This window comes from Parasteatoda tepidariorum, chromosome 7 (assembly GCF_982258835.1).
Source record: "Parasteatoda tepidariorum strain Cologne lab strain chromosome 7, Ptep-v5.0, whole genome shotgun sequence".
NCBI classification, from domain to species: domain Eukaryota; kingdom Metazoa; phylum Arthropoda; class Arachnida; order Araneae; family Theridiidae; genus Parasteatoda; species Parasteatoda tepidariorum.
In genome coordinates this window covers 2,113,212-2,128,242 of record NC_141761.1, presented here as the reverse complement: position 1 = coordinate 2,128,242, position 15,031 = coordinate 2,113,212, and the positions used below count along the sequence as shown (strand labels likewise).

Sequence of the window (15,031 nt, the reverse complement as noted above, 5' to 3'; positions counted from 1 at the left end):
ATGCTTAAGTGATTTTTAAAATTTTTTTTATTTTTGACAAAATTATTTTCAGAATAGAGTTTTTACTAGTTTTAACATGGTGTTTTTTTTTTTTAAATTTTCGCTTTGCATCCTCTGTGTAAAACTTAATTATTTAGACAAAAACATGCATATTTCTGATTACTTTAATATTTCATTGCCTATAGAAAAAGATTCTATGCTTTTGGAGAATTATGTTAAGCTTTAAGACAATTAATGAAATGTTCTCAAGATATGAGGACATTTGGTCACATTAATTATTACACATCAATTTAGACAACCTTAAAATTTATTTAGAGCTGTATTATATTTTAATAATGCTTCATAATTAGTATAGTTGTGTTTTATCCACAAAGACAATCTTATTTTTATATATTTTCTTACATTTTGCCTTTGGTTTTTATTCCTTACTATGTTTAGTATAAAACTGTTTATTTAAGAATATGCTTTCAAACACTAAAATTTATGATTTTGTATTTTTTAAAATCGTAATGCTTTTAAATTGAATGAAATGTTTATCAATCAAAAGTTTTAAGTTACCTATTTTTAGAACATCATTTAAAAAATAAATTTTAAAAAAAGCAGCGTGCATAACACAGTTGGGCTTAAATTACAACTGTAATTGATTAAACATAATTAGTAGTTTGTAATAACTTATTTGAAATCGGGAATACGGGTACTTAGGATTACGGGTAACCCTGACGTATGATTACATCTGTATGATGAAATTGTGAACTATTAAATTTTTTTAATTGCAGCAATCAGTTACTCCTTATTATCATCACAAGTTCTGATTGCAAGCACTCATAATTTTGATTGCAACTGTAATTGATTACAATAATCAATTACTTGTGCTTATTATAATGATCAATTACTCATGCTAAAACATGAAACAACATTAGGTTTGTTGGCAGAATTTTTTCATTAAAAAAATAATAATTTTGATTATTTGAGAATGAGTAAAGCTAGGCCTTAAAAATGAAGCTCATGAAATGAAGTTTGGGTAAAACTTTCAGGTTGGCAAGCAGGTATCTGTGGCCTTTACTATTCTTTTAAAAGTCAAAACTTTTAAAACATAATAAAAGAATCTGAATTTTAGCTTTTTACATTCTTTTTATTAGCAGTTACATATTTCATTAGAATCAGTGACAGCGGAATCATCTCAGGAATGGAGGGCTCTCTCCCCTCCCTGTAACATTATTTATTTTTATTCTGTGTCACTTTATTTCAATATGCCATTATTATTCTGTTCACTGTGACATATTAAACTAAGAATTTTCTTATCGGACAGAAATAGGAATGTCTTGTAACCTTTGCAAGAGGATGAGTGGGGGGTAGCAGTTTTTGCAAACAAAAGCTCACTTGAATTAGATAAATTTTTTCAAAAAAATTATCTGTTTTTTCTTTTTAATTTTTAATTAAATTTCAATAATATTGAGTGAAAAATTTTAATTTTAAATGGGGCTGTATCACCTTTTTATAAAAAGTGAACCCGCACTCCCAAATTACAATTCATATTTCATTGCAGTAAATATTTGATAACCCAAAAATTTTTCCACTCTCAATAGTTATCTTGATTCATACATTGTGTGTTGATAAATACTTCTTCCTTTTCCAGCTATTAAAACCCATTCTCCTGACAAACCAACTTTAGTATTTGTCTCGTCGAGACGTCAAACTCGCCTCACTGCACTCGATTTGATCTCATTTTTAGTAACTGAAGAAGAGCCTAGGCAGTGGTTGCATGTCAATTCAGATCATGAAGTAAGAATTGTTTCAACAATAATTTACCCAACCTTTTTTTTTTTTTTTTCGAGCTCAGGTATCCAACATTTCTACCTTCTTATACTTTCAAAACAATATGTCGACAGACTTTAAAAGAATCTGCAAATGAGAGCAGATTTTTATAGAAATAAATCATTTGAGAGGGCAGCGTGGAAGCAAATGGTGTACGGACATTATTGTAGTCTATCTACCACAACAAAAATATAATCCTTATTTAATAGCATATAAAACATGGTTAACTCGATTCTATGGTGGGGTACCTTAACATAGATGAGGGTTGACATGGGTGACCTTCAGACGTAATGTCTATCTTAACAGTAGATGGATGGTTCACATTGAACAGTTGGCTGCTACTTGTAACTGCGACATCATCCAACTCACTGTTGCTTCTCAGTCTCGATCATACACAACGTCAGCCAGCCCTGTATACACTCCATTGCTTATGAAGTGTTATTAATTTTGAGGCTAAAGAGTTTTTAAAGAATTGTTTCAATACAAATTATTCTGGGTCAGATATCTAAAATAGAAAACGTTTCTTGCAAATAACAAGTTTCTTAAATGTTATTTCAGTTGTTTATTAGAGGGTTAGCCGTGCCAGATTTTTACATCCATTTTATTTTGATCACTTAATATAATAAATAATCTTTACTTTAGTCACTTTAAAAAATAAGAATAAAAAGTTGTTATTTTAACATTAGTTTTTTTAGTAGAAACCCTGTAAATTAAATTTGTTTCATTCTTTATATATTGTAAATTTACACATTCTATTAAAAATATAATCCCAGTTTCTAACATTGTCTCAAAATAATGTAATGCGTGATTCGTACTTTTAAAAAGAACAAATAAGTTTTATATTTGAAAATAAAAATCTTCTTGCAGAGCCAATCGATAATAAGCCTCGTGCGAGATCAGAATTTGAAACTGACTATTGCTTTTGGCATTGGTCTCCATCATGCCGGCTTACATGAAAAGGACAGAAAACTAGTGGAAGAACTCTTTTTAAACGGGAAGATTCAAGTGAGTAGTACATTTACTATTTTTCCATATCTATATACACACACGCAGTAAAGCCTCGCTACAACAGTATTTTAGGGATCAGATAAATATATTGTAGTATAGGGATATATTACTATACTTTGGGGACACAATAAGATTTTTATTTAATTTTAATGTTATGCATGTATTAACTATAAATCTGTTTATACAAAAATTTAATTTGCAGAGTGGTGATTATGGTTAAATATGACATCAGATAGGAATGTTACATCTGTGACTTCTTAAGAGATAAGAAAGGCAATTCTAAGAATGGAACAGTCTTGGGGGGTGGTCTATGTACATCAAGGATGGAGTATTGAATACAAAAGTCATTCACTGTGGTGAAAAGAAATAACATAAGTACATAATCAGCATTGGGACTCCTCTGGTTAGAAAAGAACGAAGAAAAAAAATGCCAAAATATAAAATAAGATTTTTTTACATTATTTGAAAACCAATAGTATGTCGGGAAAATAAGGTTGAAATTTGAAAATACAGTCAAACTATAGTGAACACGGCTTATAGTGAACTCCCGGGTATAGTGAACGAAATGCTCGGTCCCGTGCCTTGCTATACACGCATAATGTTATTATTAGTGGATATAGTGAACCTAAAATGTGAGGAAGTTGGATATAATGAACTTTTTTCTGTCTTCGACTGATTTCCCCCCTATTTTCTTTGTAATAATTTTGAAATTTCTACTTCAAAATAAATAGATAAACCGATTTTTAAAACCATCTATAGAAACTACTTTTATGTGCTCGAATGGCAGGTTAGACAGGCTTAAAAAGCGGAATAACAGAAATTCAGGAAAAACGTATCTGAGAGTCGGGAAGTGCTTCCATATCTGGTGTTGAGGATTGCTCATCAGCTAAAGATTACTAATTTTTATTTGTACGTAAGACGAAGAGTGATGGAAAATAACACATTTTTTGCTAATACATAATATTTTTCAGTCATTTATATGAATATAATGTAATAAAAGGGAGGAGTTTGGGAACTATAAGTGAAATTGCCTGCGTAACGGATATAGTGAACTCCCGGTTATAGTGAACCGAAATTTCGGTCCCTTGAAGGTTCACTATAGCGGGGTTTGACTGTAATAAAAATTGTTTTACAGGAGTTTATTGCTTCAGATAATATCGCAAGAGAGGAGGATAACATTAATACATATGCAAGTTTGTTGGAACCACGAAACATTATTGTAATAGAGGAAGTTGCTGTTGTATCAGATATAGTAGTAGTGAGAGTTCACTGTATGTATATATATTTATTTATTTATGTAACTGAAAGTGTTTTTTATAGGTTTTAATTGCAACAGCCACTTTAGCATGGGGTATTAATTTGCCTGCACATCTTGTGGTTATCAAAGGAACAGAATATTTTGATGGCAAAGTTCAGAGATATGTCGATTTTCCTATAACAGGTGAGATGATTCCCACTCCATTTTAGAAATAGAATTCCCAGACTTATCCAAGTTTTCCAGGAAAAAATCAGCAAAATTTTAGATTACATTATTGCAATACACAAAAATATTTCATCGGATATTTCTATTTATGATAGAAAATATGGCAAATATCGCATTCTATTTTCTAAAAAAAAAAGAGATCATTGAAATAATTAACATTCAGAGTTTAGAACGCACAAGTATATAAATAATTGATAAAGCAATATTTTGAACAAAATTGGAAAAATTTGAAGTTAATGCGACATAGTTTAATAATGGAGTCCAATCTGTGTGGTCGACAGTGAAAGTCAATAACCACCGATTTCGGTCATTTACAGTAACATATATAGAGAGAGAATTACACAAAGGAAACAGAAAGTAAAGGAGGAAACAATAAAAAACTATTTTTAAAAAAAATAAGAAATTTAAATGTAGGCAACAACAAAAAGATATGATCCACCTGCATTGTTATATCGAAAAGAAAAAAAAAACTAGTGTTTTCTGATATTGTATTGTAATATTATCAAAACAAAATATATGATTACTGTGGGAATATATGAACACTATGGGATAAAAAATATCAAAGCATTTAAATAAGGATCATAAGTTTAAAGTCATTTGTGCTAGGAATGACACTCAAGGCAATTTTACTGGTATATTAAAAATGATGAACTAACTTTTTCTTTTTTTGAAATATTGTATTTAGTACATTTATAACGGTAAAATACCAATCAAACACCTGCTAAATATTGTAATGAAATATTAGTTATAGAGTATCTGCCCCCCTGGAAAGTCATCGCTGATGATACTTATAGCTACAAAATCCCAGATATTTGTTCCGTCTTCACTGCGGAAGCTGTTGCCATCCTATTGGCATTGCGGCTGATTTCTTTATGCTCCGAACTAAAGTATTTTATATACTCCGATAATAAGAGCATTTTGAACTAGCTAGAAAATTTTCGCAGCGATATTCACCCAATCTTATGCTTCATTAATCATTTATTAATCGCTCTTCACAAAAAAGGATTTGATATTTTATTTTGCTGGATACCGAGTCACGTCGGTATACCAGGGAATGAGTTGGCTGATTCTGCAGCACGATCTGCAACTACTGAATTAACAATATCTGTACCATTCTCAGACATTAAACTACATGTTCGACAGTTCATCTCGTCCCTTTGGCAACAGCATTGGGACCTTCAAACCCAAAATAAACTTTATAACATCAAACCATATATAGACCCCTTACCTGTATTACGTTTATGTAATGTAGATGTAAAGCTTAATCGTCTCAGAATCAGCCACACTCGACTCACGCATCTTCATCTGTTGTTTGGAGAATCTCCTCCCAAATGCGAGTAATGTTTTACTTAAAGTTCATCACATTTGTCCTTGTTTTAACCAACATCGTCTTACATTTTTTAAGAGCACGATTTTATGTATGAAGGATTTGTTAGATGATATTCATCATCCTAACATTTTCGCATTTCTGCTAGCTATTGGTATTTTATATTGTATGTAACTGTTTTATCTGATTTTATTCACTCTTATTTCCTATCCATGAACCGTTTTACCTTTTCTGTGTATTTTATAGAATTACGCTTTTTATTGATTTTTGTGAAGTTTTGAAAATACGTGTCTTGAGATAAACAATTTTATTAGTTTCATTTATTTTATGACAATGAAACTATTGTGTGCAATTTACCATTAGATCTAACTCAACAAATTGTTTGGCGCAGCATATCCTCCTTTGGATCTTGTGCCATAAAACTTCTACATTCAATCTATCAACCCACCTGGAAAGTCATGGATTTGGATATCGAACAAAATTTGTCATGATTTAAACCATTTTTCTAAACAAAGCATGGTAAGCCGAAAAATCAACTTTTTAAAATGGAATTTATCCCCTCCTTCCAATTTCACAGTGTTCCGATGTTTCAACTCTCTAAATTTTTAGCAAAATCCCCACTCATAGTCATATTCTATTAAAGTATAAAATGTTTTTACCCTGTTCTTTAAAAATTATGATGTTCTTTCAAAGAATGAAAGAAAGAAAACATCATTTTTAGAGTGAATTATCTTTTAAACTTGTGATTTTAGAATTTTTTTTATTTTATCAATTTAAAATTCCAGTTTAGGCTTTTTATGTTACACTTACTTTAAAGAAGAAACAAAACAGCTTTATATAACTACATATATCTGACTGTATTTAGTTTTTTGCTTTTTTTTATTTATTTTTCAGCTATTTTATATTGCTTTAACTCTTTCTTTACTCTGTTTTTAAGTTTAAAATCAATAAATATGAAGATGCAGAGTATAACAGTTTTAATTATACCTATCATTTCAATGAATGTTATTTTTTTAATGCTTTTTGAAATTTATTGTTACGTTTTTCTGGAGAAAAGAGTAACTTCGAAAAGTCGTGAAAAATTCTTGAAATTATTCATGGAAAATCATAGATTTAAAAATCTACATTGTAGCAGATACCCTGTACAAATTATTTAAAAATAGTATAATAAAATATGGGTGATGGAAAATGAGGTATTAAAAGTATATTTTGTGATGTAAACCAGGCCCCAAACTAAAGAATTGAGATAGCATGTTAATAATAGGGCATTTTGAATAATATAAAATTTTTGTTGGATATTGTCAATCATGGATAGGAAAATATAAAATATCAATCTTAAAGTAAAAGTCTCAATCACAAAGCAAATAAAATGTAGGTCAAAATTTTTTTAACTGTTATTCATCACACAACAGCAACATTGTCGCAGAAAGTTACAGAGCTCATGCAAAATGATTTTTCATTCTAAAAATAAAAATTTTTACTTTTATTTTCTACAGAAATTTACAACATAAACTTCCTAAAATTTGCATGAAATCACCTAATCAACGTAAAATGTGCATAATATTTAATTATATATTTACGTAATAATTTAGATAATCACTATTGGACATGCTCTCGATTTGCACCAATAGCATCGTAAATCGATGTAATGTTTCGAATGTATTTATGGCAGTTATTGATATAGATTCTCCCATGGTTTTTAAATATCCCTATATATTTCAGGCAATATGGAAAGTTCGAATCGTTCATTCAATTACTTTTTACGGCAATAATTCTATCGCGTTTTTGACAGTTATTGCTATTGATTTCTCCATAGTTTTTAAATCTGATTAGGCAATTCATGTTTCTTTCTCTCTCTTTTCTTAAATAAAAGTTGATTTTTTAAAATCAATAAAATTGTACAGTACAAGACCATTTATCCGGTATCCGGAAAACCAGGTAAAATTTTGCTTGATTTTCCCTCCATTTCAAAAATTTAGACATCCGGGATAACGATGGTCCCGAGCATCCCGGATAATTGGCTCTCTACTGTATAATTAAATATAAACCTTATTAATTATAAACTTCTTTAAATTATCATGTGTAATATTACCTTGCACACATCCATTTTCGGGCCAATCCTCGGCAACTAACAAATCAAACATGCTTCAGTACTGCAGTAAGAACACGCTGTAAAGCAAAATCCTTCTATCTCTGCTTTTACTTCAATTTGCATTTCTGTTTTCATATTTTGTAATCCGGTGATCTTATTACGAAAATATTTTAAATCATTCTTGAAAATTTTACTGTTCATGTAAGTTCATTTGAATTGGCTACTCGTTTTATAGATTTTGTTTATGTTTTGTTTTTTCGTTACATTTTATTTTCTGTTTTTTTATGTGATATTTATTACTTAATGTGTTCGATTCTATTTTGTTTTTTAAAAAAAAAAAATTTGAGTGCTCCTCACACTATTTGAGCGCTCTTCAAACTATTGTATTCATATATTTTGCTTTGGCTGTATTGATACAATATTAGAAAGCACTCCTTTTTGCGGATATTATCGTGTGAGCTGATGAAGGGATTATATTTTTTTCCTGATTTTTATTGATTTTATTTAAAAATAATTTTCTTTTTTTCATCATTCTGTAATTTTTTTCATGATTTCTCTACATTGTGAACTCTCTACATTGTTTTCTCTACATTGTATGTATATATCTACATATATGTATATATAAAAGTATACTAAAAGAAGTATGTTTTTCTTTTTAACTATTCTTAGAAAGTATTAAAAAAAAATTTTTGATCATGTATGATTTTAACTACTTTATTGCTTAGTAAAAAACAGTTATAATTTATCTGAAGTATTTTTAAAGAACTTAAATTTCTATTCTACAGACGTGATGCAGATGGCAGGCAGAGCGGGACGTCCTCAATTCGACACAACTGGAGTAGCCGTGGTCTTAGTTCAAGACATCAAGAAAGGATTCTATCAGAAATTTTTGCATGAACCTTTTCCTGTTGAATCAAGGTTGTTTTTTTTTCTAATGCTATTTAGAATAAAACTGAATAGGAATTTGTAGAGGGTGAAAAAAATACTGATCAGTGAATCAGTACTAAACAGCACTGTAAAAAAGATAAATAGCGACACAAATAATGAAACCGAAATTATTCCAAAGTTATTCCTAAAATCCAAAAATCTATAAAATGTGGACTCTTACTTCCAGTTCATCAGAAAAAATTTTCAAAATAAAAATTTAAATGAAAAAGTGCTAAACCGCAACTTTTGTTGAACAACGAAGCAGTAGAAGAAGAGGTGAGGGGAGTGAATGAAACCGCATAGCTGATAAAGAAACTCAAGTCATTCTTATCAGAGCTATATAGATAAGGCGTGCAGGAGGAGGCATTCTTCTACCACCTAGTTTTGGTGGATGGAGCGAAACAACTTACGATTTTTGATGTGTTTAAGAAATAATTTGGTTAACATTTAATTGATTTTGTCGATTTAAGTATATTATTATTTTAAGCTATTTTTTGTCTCCGTTTCATTTAATGTCTCTTATTTATTCATGGTGCGTAGCGTTTTTAAAAAGTGCTTAAAGGTGCTTATTTTCAATTTTCATTTTTTAAAAGCCCTTAAAGGTACTTTTTTTATTGGGTGTTTTTGAAAAGTGCTTAATTGTCCCTTTTCGAAAATGAGATTTATGAACTGGAATGTCGATTTTCGCCATGTATTATGTAAAAACGTGCTTTTCATATTTTTCTATTCAACGTTTTCAGAATTCATCTTCATCAACCACAATCAATTTCAGTGTACCATACCGTCAGTCCATAACGTATGAAACCGCCAATCATTTTACAGGTTTGATGAAGTACTTGGGAGTCCGCGTGTGCGTCTAGTGAGCTGGGTTTGGTAAGATTCTTGCACTCTCCTGTTTCAACTCTGCTGCATTTTGCGAGATATTCTCAATTTCAAGCGTCATTTTCCACCCTCTGAAATCGAACCAAAAAATCTCTTGATCAATTTTTAATGGCTAATATAATCAGGGAAAGAGTTCTTCGTCAAATTCTAGTTATTTTGTCATGATCTTTGAAAATTATTTTGCACTTTGTTAATGTACATAGTGCTTAAAAATATTTTTTGAGTGCTTAAAAGGTGTTTATTTTTTGTTGAAAGATTAAGCTACGCACCCTGTTATTGTTTAAAGCGTATGTTTATGTTAAGTTGTTAAAAACGATGTTGGAGATCTACACGTGCGCGTTTAATCAGGAAATTGTTTCGGGCAAATTCAAAACTTCAATAATTCTATCAATTTAAGTAAGGATTCTAAAATTCGTAGATCCGGACTTTCCGAAACCCTGTGCAGTCCGGATTTTCAAGGTATTTAATTATTCATCTCATTAAAATAAAGATTAATGTTATTCAGTATCATCTCGTGTAGTGCTGTTGCTTGAGGCAACTCCTGATATTTAAAAGTTTATCACAATCTGTATTTATGTCTTCAAAAGTCCGTAAAGAATTTAAAATAAAAATGTACAGTAGTGGTGATACTGTTAACCTCATATTTTTGAAGCCAATGAGGTTTTTCTATCAAGTTCATAGTTTAAAGTTATTAAACATTGTAGTTTACGTTTTTGTGTATGTAAATAATAAAGAAAGACTTGTTCTGCCGAGAGTAATGTAGAATAGTAATTGTTCTCTGTTCTTATTGAATTTACTCCTCATTTGATATCTAACTATACAATTTTATTTCTGTCTCAACTAATTCATAAAAGTTTTGAACTTCAAAAAAAAAACTATGATTTTATTTCTTTAGTGATAATTACTTATTTATTTTAACCATTTTAATGGTTAATCTTAATGGTTAAAACCCTTTATGAAATGTGCACATTAATTAAACGAAACAATATCCGCTCATCCTTTAGTAGGCTGGTTTGATCAATTTAATTATTCATCACATTCCAGTTAGCGTTGGCGTAATCACTTGATCTAAATCAAATGTTTTTTGAAAACTATATAATTGATTTTAATTAACTGTGACTTTTTTCAATCGAAAAGTTTTGTTCTTCCCAAAGTAAATTAGAAGTTTTTTTCATTCATATATTTTGATCTAAACTATTTTACTCTTCATTGGATATCTAACTGACAAATTGTTTCCCTGCCTCTTAAATTTTAGGATATTGAGCTAGAACAAAAACAGCCATGATTTTATTGAGTTATAATAATTTTCAATCATGTTAGTTAAAAATAATTCAATAATAATTTTCCTTAATGAATTTTTGATACTAATAAATTATTGATATTAACCCCTTAACAGTGACATATAGTTCAGAAAAATGGACCAAAAATTTTCTTTGACAAAAAACAAACAGAAAACAAATGGACCTAAAATGGAAGATTTATTGGATTGCACACACATCTTATTCAATTAGAGCAAATTAAACAAAATTTTGAAGCTAAATATAATATGAAAAAACGCAACAATATGATTTTCAATACATACATTTTACAAATCTTTTACAGTATGGTTTATGCCAAAACACTGTACTGCACACAAGCCCGTGTCTCTTGTCTTATCCTCTTTCCTGAATCGGGTGTCTTAATCAGACATTGCTAAAAAAGAAAATTATTTGCAAAAAAAACTCACTGAAAAGCCGAACTAAGCGAGTAAGCGAAACTCTGTCTTCGTTTATCAATCCAAGTGTTTATCTGAGCAGCTGACAACACCCACATTTTTCCACCCCCGATTGAAGTCGCAATCAGGGAAAAACTAGGACCACTAATGCCATCTATTAGGAAAATAGTGAATTAACTATCCTAAAGTAGAAACGAACTCAGCTCTGGCTTCACAAAATGGAAACGTTACTTTTTCTCCTGCCCGAACTGGACTTGGACAACACTGACAAAATGAATAAAATAAACTCAATTTTTTAAAAAAAGATTTTTTGAAATGAATTGATTTAAATTGTGATTTTAATCTGAGATATATTAATGCTAAATATTTATTTTTCATTAGCTTGATTGGTGTTTTGCCCGAACATTTAAATGCAGAAGTAGTTGCTGGCACTATAAACTCTAAACAGCAGTGCTTAGATTATCTAACTTGGACTTATTTCTTTCGAAGATTGTTGAAAAATCCCACGTAAGTATAAAACCATTTATATTACATATTGAAAGCTTTTAGTTATTTTTTTTTATAAAATAACAAGCTTGTGGGTCAACTTACAAATGAGAAATAGAACCTGTAGATGAATGTTAACTACATACATAGAAGTCTGTATTTTAAATTTTTTTCATTGTAATTATATAAGAGTCTTAATTTTTTCTCTTAAAATTAAACCACAAATTGTAAAAAAGTTCACTTTCAGCTGCTTTTACCAGCAATTTTATTGTAATTTTTATGAAGGGCTGTTTAACTTATGTAAATTAATAGTTGTTCTGATTTCAGCCCTTTTAAATTGTCAAAAATTTGTAAAAAAAAATTTTAAAAAAATTTTCAGTGTTATAGTTTTTTAAACAGCAAATTCTTTCTCTGTCCTTTTATTTCTGTCTGTAAAAGTTTTGTTGCTGGGATTTTTATTCGCATTTTGAGGTTCATAAAAGCTTTGCTCTTGTGTTTTTTGCTTATGATAGAGAGAAAAAAGCAGACGTGCCAACTTTTAAAGCTAGCTATCAGTAATCAAAAGTTCAATAGCACAGAAATGAATTTACAGGTGGTAACAATGAAATTGTAGTGCTCATCGGTACAATTTTAAAATGTTTATACATTTTATAGTAATAAAATTATGCATGTGTTTAATGCATAAAAGAATAACATTTAGATAAATGCCAATATAGCCTAACTGGTTGGGCATTGGGCCCATGTCCTTGAAATCGTGAGTTCGATCCATGTCGGCAAAAGTGCAGAATTGTGACTAGTGCATCTGCAGGGTCACAAAATCCTCCAAGTTTCCATAATAAGTCAATACCTCTAAGGGTACTGAATCTGAGATTGATTGAGCTCTGCTTCAGGTCAAAATTACGATCTGTGTGAATGTATCCTAACCGATGGTGTCTCCAGATCATTCTCAGGGATGTTCTCCACACCCTCCCAACTATGTGCAACTGTAAATAAAATACCTAAATTACGAATTAAATAGTTTATTAAATCATTACTTGAAATCAATGCTCTAGTTTTTGGTTAAATTAGAGATTGCATCTAAACCACTAAACAATTTTCCTCACAGTATTTCAGTTTTGTTCTTTTGATTTTCTTGTAAAGAGAATTGCTCTTTGGAAGGGGAAATTTCTTGTTTTGATCGTTTTTATGTTTCATTTATTATTTTTATAATTGTTTTAAGAAAAACTAACATAAATTAGTTGCTAATGACTAAATTCCAATAATTAGTTCCAACAAAGCGGAAAAAACTTATTTTAAACAGATTACTGTTGAAATTCCCTGAAACCGTAGCTTTTATTGTTTAACAGGAGGACTATAATCTTGAATATGAAATCGCTATAATTACTGACAAATCGTAATAATTACTGATAAATCATAATAGTTGGCACACCTGCAAAGTCTTAAGTACAGTAAAGGTGTTATAATTAACTGTAAAAAGATTTAGGAGTGCCAATAATATTAGCTAAACCGTAAAATATTGCATCATTTTTCGATAAGATTTTACTAGATTAGTAATTATTTTTGAATTTCCATTTTTTTATATGGATAAATTGTGCAAAATTGTTTACATTTTTACGGAATTAAAAAAAGTTTTAATTTTTGAATGGTTTCAAAAATAGTAAAAATTTATCTAGTGATAATTACTTATTACTATGAGAACCTGGTAATTTTTAAAAATAGTTTAAAATCTTTCTCATCATTTATACTTGCAAAACAAATGTTTATATTTGCAATCGTTAAAAATCGTGGGTTTTTCCTATTAAACTTTAAAATTGTCAACAAAAAAACTACTTTGCAACTAATTAAAGTTAGCTTCGTCAAAACTGCTTTTAATAAAATTTCATCTAATAATGTTTTATATATTTCAGAAAAGAAACTACAAAAATAGTCTCGACTTTTCATGTACTTTTGCCTTTAAATAAAAGATATGGTGATTTTATTAAAGATCTAATAATTAAGTGTTTAAAACCTTCGCTCTATTAATCAAATTGTTTTGTATCAATCTTTCCTAACCCTTCTGTTGTCTGAGTAAAAGTTCATTCTGAGTAAAACTAGCCCAAAGAAAACTACTGAAATTAAAATTATATAAAAACTAGGTTTTTTTCTTTTGAAAACGTTAGAGAGAGTAAAAAATTATGTATTAATAATACATGATTCTATATTATAATCATTACTTGATGGTAAAGTTGCATTCTTATTCATTTATATTTTCTTATAAGATTTATTTCTGTACAAACAAGTGTTGCACTGTAAACCACTATATTTTATAAGCATTGTTGAACCCAATTCTTGAGTTTTTGACTACAAATGTTCAACACTGTAGCCTTGTAATTTTGAACCCAATCCAGAAGACAAAGGAACTCCTGGATCAAGTATTGGAAGAAATTTTCCTTCGTGGAGGACGTTTTGATGGAACTAACCCACATTTGCTTTACATGGAGAGGAAAACAGCCCACAATTATCCTAATGGCAAGGGGACTGTAACCCATAATCCGTCTTCCACTGAGGATATTTTTATGTCAGCGCTGTGGTCAGTGGTAGCCGGTAGTAGAATTCGCATCAGCCAGCCATTGCCGGGATTCGAAGGCAAACACTATATCCCCTGAGCCATCACAGCTCAAACCACTATCGACCAATTTGCTTCTGTTCTTCTGGAAGAAATTAGAGGTAGAAAATGTTTCTCTTGATAAGCCCTCCTGTCACACGGTTTCGTTCTGAGAGGAAAAAATTTTTAATTGCTGATGAAATTAGTGAAACACTTAAATTTGTGCCGATTAATAGAATATTAAGCTAAATTACAATTTTGAAAAGAATGCTAAATCTTCAGTAATAAATTATTCCAATTATTGAGAGTTCCATAAGTAATAACATTTTAAAGAAACTTACAGAAGAGTCATATACCTCGCAACAAAATTGTTAAATATTGCTTAATATTGTCAACTTTATTTTATTTACTTTCATTCCTCTAAAATATTAATTTTAGTTTAATTTACAATTCTTGTTTAATTGTAATTTGGAAGGAAAAAAAATTTTTTTTGACGTATTACGTTAGTGCACTAAGTTCAGCTTTATTTCCTAAATTGCTATGGCATGCTTATAGGTGTCTTATAATTAAGTGAAATGTAAGTATTGCTTCCTTTTAATTATTATATTCCTGTTTAGCATGTTGATTTCCTTCTTATATTGAGAGTGTCAGATTTTCAAATCATAATACAGTTATACTCTAAAATTACAAACTCGAAAAGAGAGGCACAAAAT

The 15,031-nt window shown here is 29.7% G+C and overlaps 1 protein-coding gene across 4 annotated transcripts in view; it reads left to right on the top strand.

The window, feature by feature from the left end:
• Positions 1–15,031, top strand: part of obe (activating signal cointegrator 1 complex subunit obelus) — a 119,567-nt gene that overhangs the window by 84,625 nt on the left and 19,911 nt on the right. For all 4 annotated transcript variants that reach the window (XM_087167016.1, XM_087167017.1, XM_087167019.1 and 1 more), the window contains 5 exons: positions 1,637–1,782; positions 2,683–2,820; positions 4,144–4,264; positions 8,511–8,643; positions 11,630–11,755. In XM_087167016.1, the coding sequence (XP_087023142.1) occupies positions 1,637–1,782; positions 2,683–2,820; positions 4,144–4,264; positions 8,511–8,643; positions 11,630–11,755 (664 nt within the window). The remainder of the gene's footprint in view (positions 1–1,636; positions 1,783–2,682; positions 2,821–4,143; positions 4,265–8,510; positions 8,644–11,629; positions 11,756–15,031) is intronic.